Here is a 23,874-nt window from a genome sequence, read left to right on the forward strand (position 1 = left end):
GTGAGAAAGTTCTCACGTCGGTGAGGAAATATGGCGGCCCTGCGTCGGTGGCAAAATTTGGTACAATGACCTTGGTCGTCAAGAAATCGAAGCGAACTACCGTGCTTGACGCACGTTCACTCGCAGACTAGCCTCAACGCGAACGGTAATTTGGTGGTTGCTGACGCGAAGCCACCGCAGCAGCACAGTTTGGTACTGCCGCACTAATAATCAATAAATAATAAATCAATAACGCGTACGGTTAGGGAGTCATACACGGGAGAGGGGAGAATTTGAATTGAAAAAATAAAATGTTCAATCGAGTTTTATTTCATTACCACTGCTATTATGCTCACCGTTGTTATCAATGATACAGTTACTTGTATCAGTACACACATTTTTACGGCATGAGAAAAGATTTCGTTCGACTGAGAAAATTATATACAGCTCTCCGTGCGAAAGCACGCTAGGAAAAATGTATTGTTGCGTGAACCAAAATTTTGTCGTAACAACAAAATAATTTGGTTAAAATATGCCCGACAAAACTGTTTAGTTGCTGTAAACAAATATCTTGTTTGATTACGGTTTGTTCGTATAACGTAATACTTTTGTCATAGCAACGAAAAAGCTTCAACTATGTATGAATTTTGTTAAAAATACTATAATTTTTTCTTAATACATAAAATCTAAATTTCAGTGCGCAGAAGGACAAAATAGTATCCATTGGGCATTATTTTAGTTTATGCAAAATAATATTTCATTATCATGTAATTCTTACAAAAGGATAAAAATAACTAAAATGCTTAATTTTTACGCGATGAAGTCTGAGAACAAAATCATTTGGTCCAGAGAACAAAGCAGAAAAATATATTTAGTTGAGACAACTAAATCTTTTGTTATATAAAACAAGATATTTGGTTGCTGTTAAAAAATGCCTCAACTAAACAGTTTTGTCAGAGATACTAAATTTTTTTCCTAGTGCAATCGCTCGTTCCGTTCAAAGAAGAGCATTTAGATCTGAGTGGATATCTCATTCCGTATCCACCGAATAAATATTCTCTTCTTGTCTTTTGGCTTAATATAATTATCTCTCTCTCTCTCTCTCTCTCTCAATATAATTACGCCGCGAGTCAAGGCTGACGTATACTAACCGACCGCGCTTCTGAAAACGGGCACGTTTCGCAAACTCTGCTCGAACTCTTGCAACTTCCTCTTGCACATTCGCGAGCAAACGTCGCGGGAGACTGAGGAGGACCCACGGCCGCCGATTCGGCGGTCTTGGCGAGGGAATTTTGTTCGCGGGAGGTAGTGCTTGTAACGCAGACACCTGAGCATCTCCTCGATGTACGTGAAGCGAGTTTCGTCGATCCTCGTGATGACACCAGGACGGCATTCGGTCCTCAGCAAATGATGCAGCTGCGGCGACGCGTCACACGAACGAGACGTTAAATGCGACCTCGAGCTCGCATGTGGGAACTCTATTCTAAAGTAAGAGCTTTAACGTCCTACCTTGAAGAGAACGAACAAAACCCGTAGCAACGACTCTCGCTCGCTCGCGCTCTCCATGTTCTCGAGTTCCGCTTGCCTGTATCTATGAGACGAAGAGAATACGCGTCAAGCTGAAGCTCGCATCGTGCTAGATAACTGGAAACTGAAGATTTGAGGTCGCAAACTTGCGACGAAGGTCGACGAAGCCAGGATCGAAATCCGTCCAAAATTAAATTCAGATTAATTAACTCTGATCAAACCTAACTTCTAATCCGCAATCTGATGCATCAGAGGCTCTGATAACAAGCGACAAGTATGAATGAAGAACTAACTAACTTCTTCATGTTCTCGCAAACTTCGTCGTTCTTCGCGTAAACGGCCCGCAGCCACCGTCGCAGCTGCACAACATTCGCCCGCGTTTTTCTCGCCCAATAACCCCGCCAGATGGCTTGGATCCTCGTCGCCATGCTGTCGTAATAATCCTGCCACATCTGGTGTACATGTTCGATGAGGTAGCGCCTGGCGAGTATCCTGGTGCGGTAGCCGCGCCAGTGACGCTGCAGCGTCGTCGCGCACTCGTGGAGCCTACGGAGATGAGCGCGAGTGACGACGCCGCGGAACCAGGCCTGGATTCATCGGGGATTTCCAATATGTATACGTAATGTCCTCAGGGTTACCGTCGACACCGGCCGGATGGCGACTCACTTGAATTTTGCGCGCCGCGACAAAGTGCGAGCGTCTCGACAGCTCGGCCTGGTCGTGCCTCGCTTGGATCGCGCGTCGCAACTCGTCTGGCTCGATCTTGAACCTCAGCAGCGTCGCCATTCCTCGGCTACTCGGAAGCTAGGCACAAGGTACCTCGTGCCTAGATAGACTCATGTGGAGCTCACCGCAAACCGCTCTTCTAATCGCGCAATATGCCTACCCGAGAAAAGAGAATTATACAAGACAAAATAGGATTGAATTGCAGAAGAGAAGGTAGAAGGGAATTTTGTCTCTCTACACGGTCACGTGTCAATCATGTGTAATTGTGCCATTCGATTATTAATCATTTTCCTGCACGCAATCGTATACTGTGCGAAAAGATATATCGTCGCAATTAATATCGCTGCGGCTGCACGCAGATACAATTGAAGCAAACTTTGCTCGCTTCGCTTCGCTCTGTCGCGCAGCCGGCGACGTAGACGTTTAATTGAATACAATTATTTTTCTCCCTCGGTTAACGGCGCTTCTCCTCCATGCGGACGTGTATAATTACACAGAATTAACACGCGACACACAATTAACACAATGTACACGCGACGAGATTAACATGTGGGTTTCACCTGTAATTATATATAATTTTTATATATATATATATATGTATAATCCTTTTTGCTCGCGGGTATCTACTATAAAAAATACTATTATATGCTGCAAGATTATTCCTTTATCACCTTGTTTTATAACCTTCGTTTTCAGACGCGAACTATCGCGTGGAGCGACTATCGCAGCGCAGCACAGATCAGCGACTTGACTCATCGCGCGCGTTGCCATCCTTCGTGGAGCAATCGATCGTCAATATCGCACGCGGTTAAAAAAGTAACCTAGTAACCTAATTATATCGCGTGTGCGATTAACGCGAATGCAGCGCGAGTTGCGGCCATGGGAACAATGATAACGGACAGGGTTACAAAGAGTCTCCGTTGTGCGTTTCCTCGCCACTCGAGAGAGAGAGAGAGAGGGGGAGAGAGAGAGAGAGAGAGAGAGAGAGAGAGGGAGAGAGAGAGAGAGAGAGCGACGCGTCTCTTTTATTTCGCAGAAACTCCGACGGCGCACTTGAAGATATCGAAACGATGTTTCGCGCAGGGAACGATCACAGGATCCCCATGTAGACCAAGAGCATGAAGAGCGAGGCCGATATGAACATGAGGGCCGCCGCGCCGGTCGCCAGCAGGACGCTCTTCTTCTTCTTCTTCCGCGAGTTCCTCGGCACCACGTGAAAGTCCTTCCGCAGCTGCAACAGGGACGTTCGCACAAGTGTCGGGATTGCCGCGATAGTCAATAGCGCGCGATGATTGCCGTAACCTTCGCTCGCGGTCAGTGAGTCGCGACCCCGCCTTAATCGGCGCGCGAGATTACGATAATTAATTCCTTCGTGTGTCTCTCGTGCGTGTTACGGTCGTCCATAAATAATACTGAGACGACTCGGCGGCGTTCCTCCGCCGCGGTCATTCGGCGCGAGCATGTCCCTCGGCTTAATGAGCAGCCGGCGTTCAAGCTCGCCGACGAGCGAGTTATATTCAGAGCGCTGAATTGCCGAGCGCGAAGTCGCGACCCGACCACCCTCGTTAGCGCAGCAGTTGTTCCTCGCTGCTCGCGGGCAGACTTATAAATGCGCTCACTCGGTGTGCAGATATGATAGATCTCAACACAAACACAAAGTTACGTTCGAAGAATTGCTCTCAGTCGTTACCTCGAGAATGCAGGAGGCGACAATGTAGATTCTACACGTGAAGTAGCAGGTGGACGTATCGCGCTTACCACGAAGAGAGAATTTAACCCGAGATTCAGCAATTCTAATTTTCAGCTCGCTCCTCGGCTTGACTGTGAGTGACAAAATTAGGGTTAATTAATGAATCAACGAGCGTCAGCTCGCGGAAACATCGCGGTCGCCGTCTCTCATCCACCCACAACCCTCCCGATCCTCGGAGTGAAGCCAACGGCTAAGGCGAGGGGGTGCGCGGGAGCGCACTCGCAGAGAAGTTAGCTTTATTTACCGTAATTTGGAGGCTCTGCGTTTTGCGCACGAGTTCGTCCAGTCGCTGGCCCCGGTCGATCAGCTTCTGCACCCCGTCCATCAGCGCGTGGCGTATTTCCGCCAATTCACCCTCCAGCCTCGGGATCAGCGTCTTGGGATCGACATCCTGCTGGTTGAACTCTTCCTGCAACAGCAGGGCGGGTGTGGTCCCTCGTTTAAATGGCTTCTTCTTGCTCGAACGAAGAGGCGAGAAGAAAGCCGACGCTTACGGTTATCTTCTTCAGCGGCTTCGAGAGATCCACCACCGCGAGGTTGGTCAGGTCTCTCGAGAGATCCGCTAACATCGGTAACTCCCGGTAAACGGTCCGCAGCCTCTCCAGGAACACTTGGGAGCAAGACTCCGATCGAATCGCCGACGAGGGGCAGTCCGACTTGGATGTCAAGCAGGCGTAGTGGAGCTCGCCGATCAGCACGTGCACGGTGTACCTGCGGTGGCATTGGGTCACTTCACCTCCGGAAGCGACAAAAAGGACCACGAGACGAGCGAGCGAGCGAGCGAGAGAGAGAGAGAGAGAGAGAGAGAGAGAGAAAGAGTATTGATCTTATCGCTCAGGCGCGCGCAGAGGGACGTTAATTAATCCATCGCGAGCTATTACACTGGTTAAACGGCATCCGCGGGCGCCATAATGAGGAAAACCTTCGACGCTCGTCTGATGCGCCGGCATATATCGACGCGCTCAGCAACCTCGGGGAATAAACGTCGCTTATCGCGCGCGAGAGAAAAGAAAGGGAAAGAAGAAGCGCGTCTCTCCTCGGGATCGAGCGCGAGTCGCGACGGGCAAAGAGGAGGAGGAGGAGGAGGAGGAAGAGGAGGAGAGATCTTACTTGCCCCGATCGATGCTGATTTTGTCGTCCTCGAGCGTCTTCAGGCCGTCGACGGTGCTGAGGGCGATCGCTCGATAGGCCGGGTCCCGATCCGCGGGGTAATCCGCCACGATCTTGCAGCCGGACTTCTCCCAGAAGGCCACCAGCGCGTAATGCACCGGTCCGTTCATCTCGCTGCCGCGGACGACAGAAACTTTCGCCGCGAGCGAAAAGCGCTGGATGACAGATTGCTGCTATCGTATTCGCGTTTGGACACGTCATAACGAGAGAGAGAGAGAGAGAGAGAGAGAGAGAGAGAGAGAGAGAGAGAGGCAGGCAGGCAGGCAGACAGATAGACAGAGGGGGGAGAGGGGGGAGAGAGAGAGAGAGGCTGCGCGGGTTGTTTACGCCGGCTGTACGTAGCCAGTGAGCAACGAAAGAAATTTTGATAAACTCGATAACACGCTCGCTCTCGGCCGTTTCGTGCGCGCAGCGCGGACGTCGGTCCGATTAATCGCCGCGAATCGCCGAATTCTCTTCGGCCGAGCGCGACCAACTGTCGCGCCGAACAACGCACGGGCGTTGTTCTCACGGTGGACGATTGCTCTTTTTAAAGCAGGGTCTCCGATTAAAGCGTCAACGGATTATAAGCGACTTTCGAGTTCTCTGTACTGAGAGGGAATAATATGCGAGGAAATTCATAATTATCTGGGATACAGATTGAAGTTATATATATATATATATATACGAGTTAAACGTAGTTATATATAAAGTTGTATAAAGTCGCGTCCCCGCGGAGCGATACGATTTAGTCGTTTATTCTCCCGACACTCGTTAGAAGTTGTATCTGCTGTCGGTTTGATGATATTAAATTTATCACACTGAATTATTCCTGCCTCACTTTTTCGGCCTGTTTTTACGTCATTTGTGCGTAACGTTGAGTCTATAACATTGACGATATACGATCGAGTACTTGGTTCGTCGCATTGTATTTTATGCCTCGTGTTCGGACAAATTTTGTTACAATGTGTACGTTGCACACGAAAATCTCCGCCTCGTATTTCCTCGATCATTCGTTACGCCTGACGAATTAAAGGCATCATTAATCTGCCAGATCTCCCAGGATCCCTACGAGCACAGAGCCGCTACTCGATCGCAGCCGCTGACTCTCAGCCATTGATCTATTCTCCGCACATTTACCCGGAGCCAGTTGATGTTGAACTCCACTTCCTCGATAGCGCTTATCCTCGCGCTCGCGCCGGCCCCCGCCTCCGGATGCTTGTCGAAAAATTGCAAGGCCTAAAATAGCAATGTCGGCGGGGCATGAAGCAACTCTGCTTAATCTAACAAAACGCTCTGTCTGCTTCTCTCTCCCGTCTCCCTTCCCATCTCACTCTATCTCTGTCTCTCACCTCTCTCAATCTGGCCTCGTCTTTAAAAAGAGACACTATCGCGGCAATCGCGTTGCCCATGGTGTAGTCACTCAGCGTGTATTTCCTGACGAGGTCGTCCCACCTTGACCTGCACACGCGTAAAAAACGGCTTTAATTATACGATAACGCGATATCGCTAATATCGGGATCTTGCAATTGGGCAATTATCTGAGACGCGACGCGGGCGGCGAATAATGACGCCAGGTTGTGAACTGTGACTGGACACAGCGCACGTACCGTTTCGTCGCTGCTAATGAGAGAAGCACTGTTGACAACACGACGGGGGCTTTTGCAAGCCCCCAATGTAACGCGATAATGAACGCGCGAAAAACAAAAGATATATATATATATATACCGTATATAGTTCCACGCGATATCGAGTCCCGCGGGATTCAGAGCGACTCTCACGAGCACCTCGAGGAAATCCTGGCTACGAATAAAATTCTCACTCGCCGCTCTCTCGAGATACCTGACGGGGAAGAGAAAAGAATTACTTCAAATTGGCTCCGCTGCCTCGACCCGCGTAATTTTCTCTCTTCAAATAGATGGGAATATTAGAAACTATAAATTCTGTCGATAGCCTTCTGATCGTTTGCACGCAGAGACAAATATTCTACTCTTGCTCTCTCTCTCTCTCTCTCTCTCTCTCTCTCTCTCTCTCTCTCTCTCTCTCTCTCTCCTTGCTGAGAGAAGCGATCGCTTGGGACACCTTTCCTCTGTTAAGTAACGACCATCTTCAGCAAAGAATATTTAAGCTCTCTTGAGATTGGCCTGGAAATACACTCGTCGCAAATTTGAAAGGAGCTCACTATCGCGTAGCCTAAAGAGAGGGGAATTTGTTCTCCTTTCAAGGATGTTCCGAAAATTCCGCTCCGCATGAGAAAAGCGCCAAGCGAAGTCTCCTTTCCACTTAATACTCTTTCACAATCTAATATCGCCGACTGGTGCGCTGAGAACTCACTCGCGGAATTCGGGACGTCTTTTGAATAAATTTCACGCGCCGCGCCGCGAACTCGCGAATTCGGGCGCGAGGAGCGCTCTTTCGAGGCAAATGACATTTTTACTTCGAGAAACGCAGTGCGCGCGATAGAAGCACAGACCGGCGGAGAACGGTGACGTTTCGAACGCTGGCCAACGCGATCATCAGTCTCTCCCTCTCGTGGACGTCGCTCTCCCGCAGGAACCGTCGCCACAGCTTGTCGAACGTAGCCTCGGCGTCGTCCGAGCGTGCGGCGATGCCTGGACCACGCGCGACGCGTTCTCGTGAAAACGGATGGAAAATCGACGTGTTCACCCTGAGCGGAGCTCAACCTGCTTACCGAAGGAGTACACGACCGAGCGGACGTCGGGATGAGGCGGCTCCGCGTTGTCGTTGCTCGCGAAGGCTCTCAGGGAGTTGCTGGCGAAGGCGAGGCAGTGTTCATGAGCGGCGCCGCAGGCCGCGTGCAGGATTATCGCGCGCAGCTCTCTTGAAAAGAGCAGGTTGACTTGATAGTCTAGTCTGGAGGATAAAATACTTGGCGAGGTCAAACTAACCTGCTAGCGAACGACTCGCTGCTGTCGACGTCCCAACCGAGTCTCCGGTAGATGCCGTCGATCAGGGCCCGCGCGTACCTCTGCAAACGTGACAAATGTTTGGCTTGAGAAATATATTATAGCATTCCCGGCATCATGCGTTGCCCATGATATTCAAACACTTGTGTCTTCAGGGGTTCCATATATGTGTATATACAAAAGTAACGGACCACCCTAATAACTCTTCAGTTTTTGGAGTTTCAAGGAAAATGATCTGAATAAAAGTTGTAGGGATTTAAGTGAGCTACCTTATGGTGACCTTGACTTTGAACTATTTTCAAGGTCATTTGGAGGTCAACTTGCGTTTTTTAAGTAGGAACCCCTATTTTTTATTATACTGTTTTTTTTTTTTTTTTTACCAATTAATATGAACAACTTTTGTCTAAAACATTTTTTATTTGCCTAATATTTTTTGAGATATTTGAGAAAAACTTGATAACTTCTTCAATGTTTAACTTATGATATCTCTCCAATTATTTGTCGAAAGAAAAAGTAGTACTAGACTTTCTTGGTTTATTTAGTCTCAAGAATATATTGTCACAAGAGTGCCCTGATTTTTGTTAATTTGATGATTTTAAAATTTCCAAAAGTCAGCAAGTTAACAAAAGTCAGGGCGCTATTGTAACAATATATTCTTAAGACTAAATAAACAAGAAAGTCTAGTACTACTTTTTCTTCCGACAAATAGTTAGCGAGATATCGCAAGTTAAATATTGAAAAAGTTATCAAGTTTTCCTCGATATTTAAAGTTTTTCATGAAAACTTGATCTTGCAAAGTTATCCGGGGATTTCGGTATTTTTAAGACACCCTGTATATATATATATATTTACCTATATATATATATATACTTATTTAGTGCAGTTTATTTAGTGCAGTTTTTTTCTAATACTTTTTATAATTAATATTACTTTAAAATAAATGATTCGGCATATAAATGACACACACGCAAGAATAAAACTTTTATATTAATTCAATTGTGAGACAAATATTCTTTTCTTTTCTTTTTCTTTGCTTGTTCGCCCCTTTTTCTTTTTCCTTTTCTAAAGAATACCGTCGATCTGTTGTTGTATATATACCTTTGAAGAAAAGCGCACAATTGTAATAAAAATATATGAATTTATTCTTGCTTCTACAATACCTAACCATTCATATCGTACGAGATGTGAGTACTGCATATGAAAATCCGAAATGGGCATTCGGAGCGTTGAAAAACAATAACGATCGCAGTGAGGTCAATGGTGGAGAAAACGATGTGTTTACGTTTGGAAGATAGAGACGCGTATCATAAAAACGATGTCGCGATAGAGGTAGGCAGTTGGACGCCCGAAGTAGACGTGCCATCGTCACTCGTGCGGAAGCTTGGTGAGTGTTGATCAAATCATTGTTTTCTAATATTCATCGGGTGACCGGGGTCGAGCATTGTTCCCTTGCACAATTAGTTGATTTCTCTTAATTCCGAATACCGGTGTCGTCGTGCGTTTCCCCTTCGACACCGGTCCGATTCAGATATTTTCTTGGCCGCCAGTGACCGGGCTCGACGTGCGTTTCCCGGGGCGGGGGGGGGGAGGGAGGGAGGGGGAGCCGGTATGACCTGAGTGATCTGAGCCAGCAGCTGAGAGGGACATCTCGTGCGCTTTCCTTTGATGTCCATTGTACCTATCGGTGCTGGTGAGCTTTAGACCGGGATACGTTGGTGATTTCCTCGTGCGCGTACCCATTCGGACCGCCATTTTTAATCAATTATCGCGTGAGGTAATTGCGCGAAAGCCTGACTCGAAGGTGTTCTGGCACTCGGTGCGTCTCCGTATCCCGCTTGACCTCCACCGACGGGCATCTGAATTATCGTATTATCGTTACGCTATCTATTGTTTTTTTTGTGTTTACTACTTCGAACTGCTCTATTCATTCGGCTCTTAGTGTGTATGCATAAGTCTCCGGTAGATCAGCCGCCGATCAGCCGACCCGCGCGTACCTCTGTCAGCGCCAGAAGGGCTGAGAGTGCAATGATTACTTGCTTGGAATTAGTTTCGCGACGCGAATTGTGCCCGATAGGCCGGTCTCGCGGAGCACAACGGGGTGCGCTCGTTCGGTCACGAGACGCGAAACGACCGAAACTTCGGGAACGGGAACGGTGGTTACCTGAAATCGAGCATAGGCATATGTGCCGTGCAACAGTCTGCTAGTCTGAACGAGCCACCGACTGGCGACGGTCCAAGGCTGCAGGGCCGTTTCGTGTCGAAGATAAGTCGATAAATTCATGGCGACGCAATAACACATATCCGTGGCATCCGCCAGGAGAAACGCGTCGTGCAGTAAATCCGCTCTGTCGATCGCGTCCAGAGGCTGCAACACGGCCCGAATAAATCGCGGAGGGGAGCAGAGGCAAAACAAAAGGTGTGGGAAAACCGACCGGCAGAATCAGGCTTCGTTAAACTATAATTTCCGACGTTTATCCGGGAGAATTTACCCGCGTGTCGCGAGACAATAGATCGTCGAATCGGGCCCACGCGTCTTCCGTATAATTGACGATGTAGTAGCCGACCGAGCCGTGATTCAGTTTGATCCATCGCGCCGGTCTCTGGACGGACAGCCTCACTGCGATTTGTCACACGGGGTGTCGGGGTTATATCGGGAGAAAGAAAAAGCAACAACTGTCGCTACGGTACGCCGTGGATGCAATCTGCAGCTTAGTCGGTTGACGGTCATGTCAACTTGTCCCCAATAGCGGGAACATGAAGAGCGAAGCATTTCGGCCGAACTATGTTTCGACTTTAGAGATTGCGCGTGCGTTTTCGAGCGACGAAAATGTGAGAGAGTTCTCTGACGAGTTGTCTCGCTCTCTTCATGTTTTCGCTCTCCCCAGGGGAAGAGTCGCATCATCGCCGTCCGCGGTCGTAAGGTCGGGGAGCGTCGAAAGCTTTCAGTCGCAGCCGTGGAATTCGGCATATAAATGACACACACACGTAAGAATAGAATTTTTATATTAAATTTTGCGCTTTCCAACGGTATCGTGTGAATTTTACTTGTAACGTTTCGTTTCGTTGCGTCGTACTTTGCTCGTATTTACCGCGCGAGGAGTTTGCGGGGAACCACTCGAACTGGACACCCTCGCTCTTGTCGTCCGTCACATACTTTAGAGGGATGATCCAGGTTTGCCTGCGACGATCGATTTACGGCATTCTTAACTCCTGCTTATTATTCCTCAGTGCTCAACTCGAGCTTGTATCGCCAAATAGAGCCAAAAAGACGCGCTAAATAAATGTAACTCGCGAAACTGATTCTCTCACCGTCCTTATAGACGGCGGCAGACTACAGTGACAATCCTCCGTCAAGTTCTCTTTGGATTCGAATGAATGAGCCGGGCTCGCTCAGCTTTGCCGAGAGGTCTTATCAAGAGCCTGCGAGTGGCAAAATGAGCGTCCTTTGACATTTAAAGGAGGAAACTTTCGTTTCTATATAAATTCAAATTTATTCCGAATTAGACGTTTGGATGCTGCCGTACGACCACCTCAGTAGTCCATTTCGCGTATAAATGTTTAACGCGTATAATTTGCCGATTCTCTCAAGAACCTACAAGTTTGTCGGTTCAAGTAGAAACAGGACCAAAATTTCGAAAACGACGGATACCGCGACCGTATTTCAATACAAAGAGGAATTTTGACGGAGGATGACGGAGCCTTAGGTGGGTCCGGTGAGAATCCAGTTTTAATAAGGTAAGGACGATTTCTCGCGGCCGCTACTTGACGTGTTCCCACGCACGTGAAGTCTCCTTTCTCGCGTTGCTTATTAGCCACGAATCTCTCCTGCGACAATCGGAAAGCCGCGCCGTCCTGACGGACGTTGACGAGCGGGAACCCGGGCTGCTTCGTCCATCGGTCCATAAACTCGACGACGTCAACCGCGCCATCGGCGAGACGCAGGATCTCGAAGAGCTCTCGGGACTCCACATTGCGAAACTGATACCTCTCGAGGTAGTTCCTAATCCCGCTGACGAACCTGGACTCGCCCATCGCGCTTTCCAGCATGTTGATGACCGCCGCCGCCTGTCAAACCGTCATTGACGCTTTGACACCGTGTCAATCACTGTGCTCCAGCATTGGCAGTGGTCCTTCGTACCTTTTGGTAAGACATGCGATCAAATCTCTCACTGATTTCGTCGGGAGTCTCCACGTCCGTCGCGATCGCCCTCGCGCTCGGCTTGCAGTCCTCCTTCATCGCGACGTATTTTGTATTTAGCGGGAAACTTGCCATCTTTGACAGAGAAAGAGAGAGAGAGAGAGAGAGAGGGAGAGTGAGCGAATGAGAAACATCTATCAATGTCTCAGAACAAGCTTTCCCGGGACAAGAAACGTCAGAAAACGCCAAGAAAGAGTGAATAAAAAGGCGAAGCGATAAAAGCGAAGGAAGTTATTACAAGACTAGGAATTACAAGATCGACAATTAGCGCATGCAGTATCGGCCACGTTTTTAGAAGAGCGTATCAATTCGACGATTAATAAAAATCAGAGAAAAGGAAGAGGGGTGCGAGAAAGAGAGAGAGAGAGAGAGAGAGAGAGAGATAGCGAATTTCGCGCGCACGAGATTAAACGGGTCTCGCAAATGTACGCGAGACCACGCGCGCGCGCGTGTTCGTTTTATCAAGGATAATAATTTCAGGCCGCTTTAACATTCGTGGCGCGGGGGGAGGGGGGTGGGAAGGAGGGAGAGGACGCTCTAAGCTAATCCTGGGATAAATTCTCGCGAACCTGCCGCCAGGCCGGAAAAATAGAATCTACGGCTCGGTGCTGCATGTACGTGGCGAATCCCTCGCTTAACCACAGGTCGTTCCACCACTTCATGGTGACCGAGTCGCCGAACCACATGTGCGCCAGCTCGTGCGCCACCGTGAGAGCAATGCTCCGCATGTCCGCGTACGAGGTGCGAGCTCCGTCGCGGAGGAGCTTCGCTTCGCGGAAGGTCACCAGGCCCCAGTTCTCCATGGCGCCGGCGGCGAAGTCGGGGACCGCGACCAGGTCTGCTCAGCGGGAATTCCAATTGAAAAGTCTCCGCGAACAAAAGAATATGTAACTGCATTGTAACGGCCCGCGAATCTACCGCTGACTCCCGTGTGCGCGCGTTTGATCTATTTTATCTGTTGGTTTATATACACAGACGCAGCAGACACGCACATGCCTGATGCAAGTTTCCTTCGTAGCGCGGGTGCTCTTCCAATCATTAAAATTCCAATAGAGAGCGAAATGTATTGACGCCGCGATCAGCGCGATCAAGCTCTACTAGAATGGTCGAGGTGGCAGATTTCTTTTTTTTTTAAATGCGTTACATGATGAGAAATATTTAGTTGGAACAAATGAAACATTCAATTCGGAAAGATTGAGGGCGTTAGAATTCTGTTGGATTTAACCAGAAGTCTTGACAAGTGAATTCCGATAACTTGAGACGAAATTTCAGAGTCGCTCGTATTTCACGAGAAAATTGTTTCGTTCAGCCAGACATTTTTCTTTTTATGTGTGCAAGGACAAAAGTGCTAATTTCATTTCCTTCGGCTTTATCCAACACCCGTGAGAAATATAGAACACGTTGTTCTCAATTTGAATAATTTGTTAAGCTTGACTTGCTTTTTCAGCGTCGCTCTGGTAGTTTCAGTGTTAAGAATCTTTTTACTAAGCACGCGTTGAAATCAGCGGTCGACTCACGCGCAGGCCGGGTGCAATTGCATATTTGACCGATTGAACGAGTTCTGCTGGAGCAATCCGCTCAAGCAGAGCGCGATGATGGGGATTACCGAGTTTCGGCAAGTGGTAATCGATCCGCAGGAGATCGGAGTAATATTTCAAAGCGCGGGCGGCGAAGCGTAGCGCGAACCGCACTTCGTTTCTGTAAACGGCGCGCGTGCAGACACTCAGCGGAATTTCCTTCCCGCTCGAGCTGCCGATACTGGACGTCAGACACTCGAAATCGCTGAGGACGAAGGCCACCAGATAAGTGGACATAGGAGGCGTGGGTGCGAAGTACGTGATCACCGTGTCGCTGTTGCTCGTCGCGCTCGCGACTTTCTGCCGGGGAATTCATTCGAGTTCAGAGGCGCACCTTCTCAGATGAATCTCGAGGCTTTTCCTTCGAAGTAAACTCGTGAGAAGTAACAAATTTCGGCTGTTCTACATAATTAATTATTTAGAGATATCAATATATATTAGAAAAAAAAAAATATATATATATATATATACCGGGTGTTTCAGACATCCGGGTCACCCGATTTTCTTTTTATTAACGCGACATTTTAGAAAAAAATATTTCAGACAAAAGTTGTAGGGCTTCAAAGGATCTATTTACTGACGTTATGAATTTGATTGACTTGGGATAACCTTGAAAGGTCCAGTCGAGATCAACATAAAAATCTGAAGTGGAAACCGCGATTTTTTATTACACTGTCTTTTTCCACCAATTAATTTGAACAACTTTTGTCTAAAATATTTTTTCATTTGTCTAGTTGTCGGAAGAAAAAGTGGTACTAGACTTTCTTGCTCTGTTTAGCCCCAAAGAATATATTTTTACAATAGTGCCCTGACTTTTGTTAACCTGCTGTTTTATGGAAATTTCAAAATCATCAAATTAACCAAATTCGAGGTCAAATTCACAGCGTCAGTAAATAGATCCTTTGAAGCCCTACAACTTTTGTCTGAAATATTTTTCTCTAAAATGTCGCGTTAACGCGACGAGAGAAAGAATCGGGTGACCCGGGTGGTCTGAAGCACCCGGTATATTAATTAAATAGGCAATAAATGAAATTTTTTTTAATTACATTTATTTTAATTAAATTTATTAATCAAATAGGAAATTATGTAGGAAAGAGTCATCGAAGATTTCTTTGATCTCAAGATGCGTCGTAAAGTCCGCAGACTTTTCACGAGCCGGGAGGAAAAGCTTCACGATCGCCCGCCTGACTGGCTGATCGCGAGGCGCGAAATTACGCGTCGATCTTCTCGCGTGACTCACCGAGATCGGCATGTTGGACAATGCGCGGTAATGCGATCGCGCGGAATGAACGAGACGTATGTGAAATACGGCTTTAAAGCTCGGCTCATCGAAGCAGGGGAACGCCGTCCTCGCGTAGGCCGGCTCGAACTGCGTCACCAGCAGTTTTCTACGTGCGAAGTTTCGCTGGGAAACGTTGGTCTCTCTCGCATATCCAACATGCACGCAAAATCTGTCGGCTTCGAAAAGAGAGCCCGACCCTTTCGCAAAGGGTTCCGCCAATTTCATCGTCGGCTTACCTGTCGCGCTCGTACTCAAAATTCCCGTACGTGCTTAGATACAGCCCGCTCGTCCTTCCGGTCAGACGACCGCTGAAATTCATCCTCAGGAAGTACTCGCCCGTCGCCATGCGTCCGGCTGTTCTGACGAGTATCATTTCGTACTTGTCCGCGTAGCACGCGGACTCGACGAGGATCCGCTCGCGCGGCGATCGAGCCTCGTGCAATTGTGCCGACGCGATCACCAGGTCCTTCGTGTGCAGCGCGATGTAGTTTCGCTCCTGCAAATCAAATCCCAAAGCCACCGCTTTGATTTCTTCCTCGCGACGGCCGGCTGGCCGGAATAATCAAATGAAGTGACAAAGTCGTATATTCGTCGCGTCCCTTCTCGTCTGTTAATCTCGATTCCTCTCGCGCTCTGCTTCAACGACAGCACGACGTCTGAATAAAGGAAAATCCCAGGGAATGTTCTCTCGTCGAACCTTGCGAATTCGCAGATTGATCTGTATCGAGGCGTAAAACTCATTCTTAATGAAATCAGGCGAGACGGCGATCACGTAGCTGTCGGGGAGGACATCCTGGGACAAGCGGCCTCCAAGATCCGCAGGCGGCTCGTAGCCGTTGTTGATGTCACAACTGACTTCTTCGAATTGCCCGGTGCAGAGATCATTTACAATCAGGCAGATTATCGCGATCGTAAAACCGCGATAATGCATCGTCCGCTTGTATCGAGACACGTGCTTCACGCTTCCGAATCTTATCTTGTGTCGTCGGATCAAAGCGGCAAGACTACTTTTCATTCGTGGAGACAACGCGTTGCGAAACGCGTCAGAAGTGACCAGACGTAAGATCTCGAAGAGAATTTGGTCCCATTTTCACTATCTGAACTGTCATCTAACAATTACAGATCTGGATAACCAATGGAGATTCAGTTTACGTAGAAACCTGAAATCCCTAAACTCAACACCCTAAATGGCGAAAAATTTGGCGCTTGCAGATTCTTAAGAGGATCTTCGGGGCAAAACCGTGACCAAAATATAATTCAAAGAGGCTTCAGAGTATCAAGTAAACGTGAGGTGTAATATCGAGATTAGAGGTAGAGCCGAAAGTTCGATTTAAAAATGGGGGTCTCATTTATTTGTATAGAAGCGGAAATCTCCCACCTTCCAAATGACGAGAGACGCACAATCTGTCACCTTGTAGGTTCTAAGAGGGTCTTTCGGCAAGCTGCGGCTTAGGTGCAATCAAGATAGGTCGATACAGACTTCGGAGTGTGAAATTAGTATAAAATCGAGGCCGAAAGAGAGTGAAAATTTCGACTGGGAAACACCGGGCGTAGATTACATTACGGGCGTCGCGTAATGACGATCAATCGCAGCGCCGAACACGCGCGGGGAGAACTTAGCTTTACCAGCTGCCGTTTATACCGTGTAACCGTATATACCAGCGTTCGGATACGGCAATGATATTTTATGAGCTTTAATCGCGTGCTCGCGTCGCCCTGCATTACCGACATTTATTTAATAATAATCCGCCGCGCGGCGGGGCCGCTCGACGCGACGGGAGAATATCAAACTCGGCAAAGAAGGAAACGCGCGCGCGCGCGCGCGACAAATCTCATTACGTCTAAAGGTGCATGCATGCATTAGGCGAACGGACAATGAACAGCGGACAACGGACAGCGAACAACGAACAGTGATCTCGGCAAACGTGCGTAGCAAATGCGAGCCAAACGTTCGTCAGTGTGCGATTCGCTCTCGATCCGGTTCGCTCGTGAAGAAACATATTAAAAAATGGATGCACACTTGGATGTTTGTTCGCCCAGTGTATACGCACCTTAATACTCAAGATGCGCGCGCGCGTGAGTACAAATCGCGAAACGTGAAATCGGAGCGCCGGAGATTCGGGTGTCCGTCTGCTTCGTCCTCCTGCGAGCCCCCCGGCGCTCGGATATTCTTTACGCCTGTAAACGGATATCCCGCGGGCCACATAAAGGACACCCGATAACGTTACTATATTCGAACATCGATTCGCCGACCGAGAGCGCGCGCGCGCGCGCGCGCGTGGATGACCCGTGCTTCTTCGTCCTGCCACGAAAACAACCCCGCGACGAGAATCCTCGACCGCGCGAACGAACGTTCGGTCGAGCGATCCTGCGAAGCCGCGCTCTCTCGATCTTTCGTGCGAGCGGAGTGACGAGCGAATAATCACGGACGGACGTTCTCCTTTCGAAATGCCGCCTGAAGTCGGCGCGAAACGCTCGCGTCGAGTCGAGATAAGGCCGAGTATCGACGCGACAGAGAGAAGGAGAACGAGAGGGTGAGAGAGAGAGAGAGAGAGAGAGGGGGAGAGAGAGAGAGAGAGAGGAAGGGAGAAAGAGAGAGGGTGAGAGAGGGAGTGAGAGGAGAGGAGAGAGAGAAAGAGAGAGAGAGAGAGCGAGCGAGAGAGAGAAAAAGATCGCGCGATCGGTGGCGCCTCCGCGCTTCGCGTTCGCCGGCGAGCGCGGGTGGCGGCAGCTCGTGGCAACGCGGCCAATCGGCGGTTGTCTCGAATGATTGCTGCGCGCGGAGTGTTGCGCGAGCGTCTCCCGTCCGCGAAGTGTCCAGTGTGCGCGTCGCGGGGACTCAGACAGACATCTTGTAGTAAAATTTAGCGGCGTGGTGTCTCCACCGTGGGTGTCGGTATCACGGCTCCGTGTCGCGGTGTTTCGTGTCCTTACGGTGTCGTTCCGGTTTACGTCGTCGCCGTCGCGGCTACCGACGTCGCCGCCGCTACCGCCGCCGCCGCCGCCGTCGTCGTCGTCGCCGTCGCCGTCGCCGTCGTCGTCGTCGTCGTCGTCGTCGTCGTCGTCGTCGTCGTCGTCGTCGCCGCCGCCGCCGTCGCCGCCGCCGCCGCCGCCGCCGCCGCCGCCGCCGCCGCCGCCGTCGTCGCCGCCGCCGCCGTCGTCGTCGTCGTCGTCGTCGTCGTCGTCGCCGTCGTCGTCGTTGTCGCCGTCGTCGTCGTCGCCGTCGTCGCCGTCGCCGTCGTCGTCGCCGTCGTCGCCGTCGCCGTCGTCGTCGTCGACGTCGTACTCCACGTCGTCCTCGTCGCCACCACCGCCGCTGCCACTGTGACAGTCACCGTCCTCGGAAGAACGTTGGCATTCTCCAAATTACTAAACTCACTAGCAACTATTGTTCACAGTCGTGCGGTGGTGTCGCGTTCGTGCTGAGAATCTCGCTCGATCTCTCGTCGCCGTCGTCCCTGTCAATCGAGTCGTCGCCACCGCCATCTGATCATCGCCATCGTCGCCGACGTCGACGTCGCTATCGTGTGCGGATCGCGCGTGGTCCAGCGTGATCCCGAAGCGAGCGAGCGAACGGACGAGGCTCCCGCGAGCCTAAAGGCACCACATCCCCCCTCCCCCTCCCCGCATCGTTCGTCGATATCATCTCGCGTGCACCCGCGAGTGCACTCGGGTGCGCCTACCCTCCCGGGCGCGAGGAGGGGACCGCCCGTGAAACACAGATAGAGAGAGAGAGAGAGAGAGAAAGAAAGAAAGAAAGAGAGAGAGAGAGTGAGAAAGAGGTACGAGGGAGCAGACGGTCGAGAGAGACGTGTGCGTCTCCGCTCTTCTCTCGTCCCCGTGTTCGGCGGCATCGTGAAGAACGCCCATGAACAGTTCCTAGGCACCGATGTGCTGTGCCGTGCGATAACTTCCGTCACCTCTCCGCCACCCTCCCTCCCCCCGTCCGCCCGCCCCCCAGTCGTCCGCACGTCCGTTCGCTCTCTCTCCCTCCCGGCGGCGTATTTCCGTGCGCGCGTGTGTATGTGCGTGTGTGTGCGCGGCGGCCGCGCCGGGCTCTCGAGGTGAAAATACCGCCCTCTCCTTCCACCCAACCCCTCCGTATACGCGGAAGGTAGGGCGCCGCTATCTCGCGCGAGTAAGCACGCGAAACAGGGAGAAAGAGGAGGAGAAGGAGGAGGAGGAGGAGGAGGAGGCGAGGAGGAGGAGGAGGAGGTGGCCGAGGACGACGAGGACGAGGAGGACGGAGAAGAAGACGGTGGGAAGAAGAGGAAGAAGCGGAAGAAGAAAGCGCGGGGAAGGAAACGGTGCGGGCGGAGTGACACGGCGCGGAGCGCGGGCGCGAGCGAGAAGGACAGCGCGAAAGGAGATCCTGATTATCGGGAGTGAGCAGTGGCCGAGAAGGAGAGAAGAGGGATAGATAGAGAAGGAAGGGGAGTGTGAGAGAGGCGCCCATCTCCGTCATTTATCCTGAGATACAGCATGACCTCGAACAACTCGCAGAAGCTCTCCACGACGGACCGAGTGATCAAAAGTAAGCCAACTGTTCTTCAAGCTCTAGCTCGTTGCTGCGTCCGTCGGGCGCACGCATGTCGCCAGGTCGCGCGTGAACGAGCTCCGACGCGTGCTGCGAGTGCGGTGGAGGGAGATGCGTGCGCGTCGTATGCAAATGCGTGCGTGCGTGCGAGCGAGCGAGCGAGCGAGCAAGCGAGCACCGTCTCGATCCGGCCGCCTCCGTCGGTAACGTCGCTCGTTCGCTCGTTCGCTCAGCCTGACCTGACCTGACCGGTGGGTGACTTGTTTTTGTCGTTGTTCCTTGATATTTTGTTGCATCTCATGCTTGCGACCGGCATGCGCGAGGCTCGAAACCGGTGTGCGATCTCCCTCTCTCTCTCTCTCTTACTCTCGGTGTCGCTCCGGTGACCGTCCGGACCGCGACGACGAGCAGCGGTCCGCGGACGAGTCGTGATCCGGTTACGAGGCTCGCGCGACGCCGACGAGCTCCAGCTCCGACTTGGTCGGATCTGCTCGAGACGACGAGCGGAATAGGCGCGTCAAAACATGCCGCGTGTCGTGCAGGCGATTGATTTTCCGCCGCCTCGCCGAGGAGCGCGCGGCGCCATTGCTATCGATCTGACTCGGCGGTGCGAACGCCGTTCGCGTTTGGGACGAAATCGCGCGAGTCGCTTTCTCCGCGCCGGCTGGAGAACAAACTGCGACGATAACGACGTCGTCGTCCGGACGAATCGGTCCGCTGTGCATCCAGAAGTCGCTTATAACGTCGCGCCTCGTAACCCGGTCCGCGGCGCGGCAACCTAACCTTCCAACCCCGCGCGACCAACCCCCGCCATCTTCCCCGGAGGTTTCGCCCGGAGGTCGCGTCGCTCGCTTAGCCTCGTTTCCGCGGGGTCGAGGAACGCGATCGTCTGGAGGACGCGCCGCCGTCCGTGCGAAGCGTTTTCTGCGAGCGTCTGCGGACGCGACGCGGCGCGGCGTAAATTAACGCGATGAGACGAGACGAGATGCGACGTCGTCGCCGTCGCCGTCGCCGTCGCATGGAACACGCGTGCGACGCGGGGCTCGCGTTGCCAAGGGAACAATACCGAGGCGTCCGGGGAAGCTCGACAACATCCTGGTTATATGACCAAGAATACTTGTTGCACATTGCGTTTAAGAAACCCGCGAGTACGTCCCCTCTCCCGTCGCCGGGAAGCGTATCGGAAAAGAGGCGAGTCTCGATGAGTGAAATATCGCCGCTGCTTGTCCCCGGGACGGGATACGCGACGGGTATATCGTCGTCATCGCGGTGTCGTCGCCGGGAACGAGCGGCAAAAACGAGACCGGTTCAGGAGGACACACAGGTGGCAGCCCCCCTCTGCCGGGAGAGGGAGTCATCGACCCGCGTATCTACTGGCGCCCTCGTGTTTTTGTTTGGCGGCGTTTTTGTTGCTTCTGCCTTTTCTCTTTCTCCCCCTCCCCCCTCTCGCTTCCCTCCCTCATCCCCTATCTCGCTCTCGCTCTTTGCCCTTTTCCCTTTTCCTAGCGGTCTAGTCGAGCGAATGGCCGCCTCGGCTCCGTCTCCGTCTCCGTCTCCGTCTCTGTCGCGCTTCCGGCCTCCCACGAACGAGAGAGCGAGCACGACCGCTTCGATCTCTCGACTCGACTCGACTTGGGCCAGTGTGTCGCTCTCGCGCGCGCGCATGCGAATGTAGGTCATGAAATTAAAGAGATCGAAGCACGATGCGCGACTGGATTTCCGCTCGCGCGAACAGCTAAATATTTTAACACTGCGGGTAAATTTTTCTCCCCCTCGCGCGCCCGCCTCCACCGGCCTCCATGCAGCCGCGGTGTAAATATTGTTCGGTCACGTCCGCTTCGCGAACTTCGCGCTCCCAACGAGGGTGCGTGGATTTACGTGGTGACCCCTTTTCTCCCTTTTGCCCGCCTCTCTCTCTCTCTCTCTCTCTCTCTCTCTCTCTCTCTCCCTCTTTATTTTTTATATTTCTTTTTTATGCTTTTTTTGCTGTTTTGTCCTTTTTTTTTCTTTCTTTCTTTTTTACCGTGTATACACATTTTCATCCTTTTCGCACGCTGTCTTTATTGCACTTGTGTTTGACGAAATTTATTCCCTCTCTTTTTCTCTCTCACGCCCTCTTTCTCCTCTTTCATTCCCACCTTCGCGCGTACGTGTGTATGTACATTTATTTACTGTGTCAACCGGAGCTCCGGTGCCGCCTCTCTCTCTCTCGCGCGCGCGAGTTTGTCTAAAACGTTGGCGGCTTAACCGACTATCGTAAAATTTAATAGCGTAATCCGACACTCCAGAGTGCCGGATAATCCGGCTCTGGTGTGTCGATTATGTAGTTAGAGATGGATATAACCGTCGCCAATCGAAACGCACGAGAGCGAGACGAGGCGACAGCACGATCGACGCGTTCGCGGATCAAAGGGTGAGAGGGAGACCGATTAGAGGCACCGCCTGAAAAAAGAAAAAAAAAATGCGACTCGTAACATCGCAAGTCGATTGCAGCCTGTTGGGCGAGTGAGATTTACTCGGGACCTTCCGAAAGGGGCAGAGAGGGGGGCGGGCGATTGACGAAATGGACGCTGCGGTTTTCCCTCTCGTTGCTTGTATGCTTTTTCTCCGACCACATCCGGCGCGAAGGTTGAGAAACACTGACCGCGCGCGCGCGCGAAGAAGGTCATTTTAATTCGCGCCGCTTAAGCGCGCGGGAATCTCTCGAAATCGCGATTTACACGCGCGCCATCATAATTGGCTCGCAAGGGGTGTAACTCTCCCGGGCGGCCCCCGGCGTACAAAGGGCCCTTTGTACGTCGCTGTGCGCCCCGCGGCTGCGTAAATAATGTTTCGCGAGCGTGACTCATTGTCGCGACGCAAACGTGTCGTAATTTGGAGCGCCTCCAAGAACGCCGGCGCGCCGGCGGCTGACGATTTTTAATTGCCGACTCCTCGCGGCGATCCCGTCGCGTCGCGTCGCGGCGGCCCACGTTCGGCTCGGCTCCTCGGCGTCTGCAGGTCGGGGCGATCTTCCTATCTACCCCCCGTTCCACTGCGCGCGCTTCGTTCCTTCCCCGAGAGACGTAATCAAGCCGCTCGAGATGTCTTACTTCGACCGGAACCGTACTCTGATATCTCTGTGGGTTCTGGATGATCGATGCTGATTTAATTCGTACAGTAACTAAAGCCCTGCTCAGAGTCCTGAAATGGCAGAAAATGGCGGCAAGCAGCTACTCGCGGGTCCTCGAAAGGACTCTCTTGCCGAAGCTGTAGAAAATCAGAATATGTCGATGCCTCGCAGAGTATTAAATTAGCGTCCGGTGAAATTTTCAAGTCCAAAGTTGGATCGATATCTCGACTCGCGAAGGGAGAAGACAACCCAAGTCGAAATTTCTATTTTTGACCTGAACTGGTCCAACATCTGTAGATCCCGAGAAAGACCGATGGAGATTTAATTTATATAATAACTGAAGTCCTACTCAGAGCCTCTAAATGGCAGAAAACGTACAATTTGTCACTTGTAGGTTCTCAAGGGGCTCTTCGGCAAAGCTGTAGGTTAAATAGAATAGAAGGATAGCTTGATATAGGCTTCAGAGTATTAAATTATGCGAGTCGAAATTTTGATTCTATTTTCGACCTGAACTTCCAACATCTGTAAACCTGAAAGGACCAGTGGAGACTCGAATTATATAAAAATATAAAAATATAAAAATTGTGGTCTGCTCAAAGCATTAAAGTGGGACGAGAAACTCATTATTTATTTATTTATTTTGCCACTAATTTGTGGGTTCTCGAGAGGTCTTCCGGAGAGCTGTAGAGCTGTAGAGGTGAAATAGAAAAGCGAAATAGGTCAAATTCGTAGCACTAAATTAACGTTAAGCGGAATGTCGGGATGAAAAGTAGGATATCGAGGTCTCTCGCGTCGGCCACGCTTCCCGGAAGCGTGCTTCCCGGCGCTTCCTCGATTCGAAGGAGAATCGCTAGCCGGGACGCATTAACATAATTTCCCATGTAAATGTATGCCGCTCATCGGCGCGAACGGCGCGCGCTCTGCGTGTCGCGCGTCGCACCGCGCTGGAACGTGCTAAATCGTAAGGAATGAACTCTCTTCGGGCATGGCTTATCTCTCGCCTCCGTTTGATATGTGCGAATAATCGGCGATACGAGGCGCCCCCCTCCCCCCTCCCCCGGCCGATTAGCTCCGGGCATATCCCGTTACGTTATCCCTTCGCGCGTAATT

The 23,874-nt window shown here is 51.0% G+C and overlaps 4 protein-coding genes across 4 annotated transcripts in view; 1 reads left to right on the forward strand and 3 right to left on the reverse strand.

Annotated features, from left to right (window-relative positions):
- Nucleotides 1–848: 848 nt before the first annotated feature.
- Nucleotides 849–6,957, reverse strand: LOC105181727 (uncharacterized). The gene is made up of 7 exons (XM_011138690.3): nucleotides 6,860–6,957; nucleotides 6,484–6,592; nucleotides 5,093–5,307; nucleotides 4,477–4,693; nucleotides 4,227–4,391; nucleotides 2,904–3,463; nucleotides 849–2,388 (listed from the first exon to the last, which is right to left on the reverse strand). The coding sequence occupies exons 2-6, from the start codon at nucleotides 6,541–6,543 to the stop codon at nucleotides 3,323–3,325; spliced, it is 798 nt and encodes a 265-aa protein (XP_011136992.2). The 5' UTR covers nucleotides 6,544–6,592; nucleotides 6,860–6,957; the 3' UTR covers nucleotides 849–2,388; nucleotides 2,904–3,322.
- Nucleotides 1,477–2,292, reverse strand: LOC105181741 (spermatogenesis-associated protein 17). The gene is made up of 3 exons (XM_011138717.1): nucleotides 2,173–2,292; nucleotides 1,804–2,093; nucleotides 1,477–1,570 (listed from the first exon to the last, which is right to left on the reverse strand). Exons 1-3 carry the CDS (start codon nucleotides 2,290–2,292, stop codon nucleotides 1,477–1,479), a joined length of 504 nt encoding a protein of 167 aa, XP_011137019.1.
- An 893-nt stretch (nucleotides 6,958–7,850) lies between the features above and the next one.
- Nucleotides 7,851–15,849, reverse strand: LOC105181743 (aminopeptidase M1-C). Its single transcript, XM_025307456.1, has 9 exons — nucleotides 15,352–15,849; nucleotides 15,074–15,221; nucleotides 13,863–14,133; nucleotides 12,826–13,094; nucleotides 12,197–12,331; nucleotides 11,840–12,123; nucleotides 11,148–11,236; nucleotides 8,041–8,120; nucleotides 7,851–7,972 (listed from the first exon to the last, which is right to left on the reverse strand). Exons 1-8 carry the CDS (start codon nucleotides 15,486–15,488, stop codon nucleotides 8,044–8,046), a joined length of 1,410 nt encoding a protein of 469 aa, XP_025163241.1. The 5' UTR covers nucleotides 15,489–15,849; the 3' UTR covers nucleotides 7,851–7,972; nucleotides 8,041–8,043.
- Nucleotides 15,850–19,336: 3,487 nt separating this feature from the next.
- The window catches only part of LOC105181729 (serine/threonine-protein phosphatase 2B catalytic subunit 2), a 135,164-nt gene continuing 130,626 nt past the window's right edge, over nucleotides 19,337–23,874 (forward strand). The window contains exon 1 of the mRNA XM_025307462.1: nucleotides 19,337–19,649. Coding sequence (XP_025163247.1) covers nucleotides 19,598–19,649 — 52 coding nt within the window. The 5' untranslated portion in view covers nucleotides 19,337–19,597. The remainder of the gene's footprint in view (nucleotides 19,650–23,874) is intronic.

This window comes from Harpegnathos saltator, unplaced genomic scaffold (genome assembly GCF_003227715.2).
Source record: "Harpegnathos saltator strain DR-91 unplaced genomic scaffold, Hsal_v8.6 scaffold87, whole genome shotgun sequence".
NCBI lineage: Eukaryota > Metazoa > Arthropoda > Insecta > Hymenoptera > Formicidae > Harpegnathos > Harpegnathos saltator.

Excerpts from the sequence above, each read along its gene's own strand:
- LOC105181727 (XM_011138690.3), bottom strand. The coding sequence starts at position 6,543 with ATGGGCAACGCGATTGCCGCGATAGTGTCTCTTTTTAAAGACGAGGCC. Across the intron at positions 5,308-6,483 it reads ACGAGGCCAGATTGAGAGAG|CGCTTTTCGCTCGCGGCGAA; the intron begins GTGAGAGACAGA and ends TCTGTCATCCAG. Across the intron at positions 4,392-4,476 it reads AGCCGCTGAAGAAGATAACC|GAAGAGTTCAACCAGCAGGA; the intron begins GTAAGCGTCGGC and ends CTGCTGTTGCAG.
- LOC105181741 (XM_011138717.1), bottom strand. The coding sequence starts at position 2,292 with ATGGCGACGCTGCTGAGGTTCAAGATCGAGCCAGACGAGTTGCGACGC. Across the intron at positions 2,094-2,172 it reads TCGCGGCGCGCAAAATTCAA|GCCTGGTTCCGCGGCGTCGT; the intron begins GTGAGTCGCCAT and ends CGATGAATCCAG. Across the intron at positions 1,571-1,803 it reads GTTTGCGAGAACATGAAGAA|ATACAGGCAAGCGGAACTCG; the intron begins GTTAGTTAGTTC and ends TTCGTCTCATAG.
- LOC105181743 (XM_025307456.1), bottom strand. The coding sequence starts at position 15,488 with ATGATACTCGTCAGAACAGCCGGACGCATGGCGACGGGCGAGTACTTC. Across the intron at positions 11,237-11,839 it reads CGCGAGAAAGGAGACTTCAC|GCAAACCTGGATCATCCCTC; the intron begins GTGCGTGGGAAC and ends CGATCGTCGCAG. Across the intron at positions 8,121-11,147 it reads CCCCGCAAACTCCTCGCGCG|AGGTACGCGCGGGCCCTGAT; the intron begins GTAAATACGAGC and ends TCACGTTTGCAG.